General features: G+C 44.4%; 1 protein-coding gene across 1 annotated transcript; it reads left to right on the forward strand.

The window, feature by feature from the left end:
* Nucleotides 1-3: 3 nt before the first annotated feature.
* LOC106733120 (histone H3.3) lies at nt 4-1,155 on the forward strand (the record flags this gene model as incomplete). The annotated part of the gene is made up of 3 exons (XM_014586675.2): nt 4-98; nt 203-356; nt 451-1,155. Coding segments are annotated over 3 exons (378 nt in total), but the record flags the coding sequence as incomplete, so codon positions are not given.
* Between the last annotated feature and the right edge of the window lie 396 nt (nt 1,156-1,551).

Below are 1,551 nucleotides of genomic sequence, written 5' to 3' on the forward strand. Positions count from 1 at the left end.
CCCACTGGCGGGAAAGCCCCGCGCAAACAGCTGGCCACCAAAGCGGCCAGGAAAAGCGCCCCCTCTACTGGCGGGGTGAAGAAACCTCACCGCTACAGGTAGGGAGCGGAAGGGAAACAATGACTCGGCGGCGCTTTGTGTGGTCGCGCTCTGCTCTGCCCGCGCTGCCGCTCGCTGTCCGCTTACCCTCTGCTCGCCGCAGGCCCGGGACCGTAGCGCTTCGAGAGATTCGTCGTTACCAGAAATCCACCGAGCTGCTCATCCGGAAGCTGCCCTTCCAGAGGTTGGTGAGGGAGATCGCCCAGGACTTCAAAACCGACTTGAGGTTTCAGAGCGCCGCCATCGGTGCGCTTCAGGTAAGGGACAAAGGCTGGCGGCCGGGAGGAGGGCGCCTGTGGTTCCGCCTCTCCCTGGAGGGAGTTTTAATAGTGTGGCTCTTGTCCTCAACAGGAGGCTAGTGAAGCGTACCTGGTGGGTTTGTTTGAAGATACTAATCTGTGTGCCATCCACGCTAAGAGAGTCACCATCATGCCCAAAGACATCCAGTTGGCTCGCCGGATACGGGGAGAGAGAGCTTAAGTGAAGGCAGTTTTTATGGCGTTTTGTAGTAAATTCTGTAAAATACTTTGGTTTAATTTGTGACTTTTTTTGTAAGAAATTGTTTATAATATGTTGCATTTGTACTTAAGTCATTCCATCTTTCACTCAGGATGAATGCGAAAAGTGACTGTTCACAGACCTCAGTGATGTGAGCACTGTTGCTCAGGAGTGACAAGTTGCTAATATGCAGAAGGGATGGGTGATACTTCTTGCTTCTCATGATGCATGTTTCTGTATGTTAATGACTTGTTGGGTAGCTATTAAGGTACTAGAATTGATAAATGTGTACAGGGTCCTTTTGCAATAAAACTGGTTATGACTTGATCCAAGTGTTTAACAATTGGGGCTGTTAAGTCTGACCATACATCACTGTGATAGAATGTGGGCTTTTCAAGGGTGAAGATACAAGTCTTAACCACAGTGTAACTTACAGTTTCCTAAAAAAAAAGAAAAAAAAAAGTAAACCTGGCAGCTATAGAATACACTATGTGCATTTATAATAGCTATTTTATATATTGTAGTGTCAACATTTTTAAATTAAATGTTTTACATTCACAAGTGGTGGGGAGTCTTGTCATTAAGGTGTGTGTAATTTTAGAGTCCAGTTGGTTTTCTCCTAACTAGACTGCACTTGTTTTCATAGTAGTGAAATGCTATATGCGCATTATATACCTTGCATAAGTCCTCATTCTACCACATGTTAACTAACCCTCTAGCTGATAACGCAAACACTAACTGGGGGATTTTATTTATAAGGGCTCTAGAATAAAATGCGAGTTATTCACACCAGCATCATTTGTTATGATACTCTGAACTAGTTAGTGCAGCTTTTCATTGTGTTGTGGTTGGTCTTATAACTAGGTTGCGGGGTTTTGTTTTGTTTTGTTTTCCTTCTAATAAGAGGAAACAATACCTAAGTTCTTTTCCTTGTGGAGTTTGTATTATAATAAC

The sequence above is a fragment of the Tupaia chinensis genome, unplaced genomic scaffold (genome assembly GCF_000334495.1).
Source record: "Tupaia chinensis unplaced genomic scaffold, TupChi_1.0 Scaffold000159_1, whole genome shotgun sequence".
NCBI classification, from domain to species: domain Eukaryota; kingdom Metazoa; phylum Chordata; class Mammalia; order Scandentia; family Tupaiidae; genus Tupaia; species Tupaia belangeri.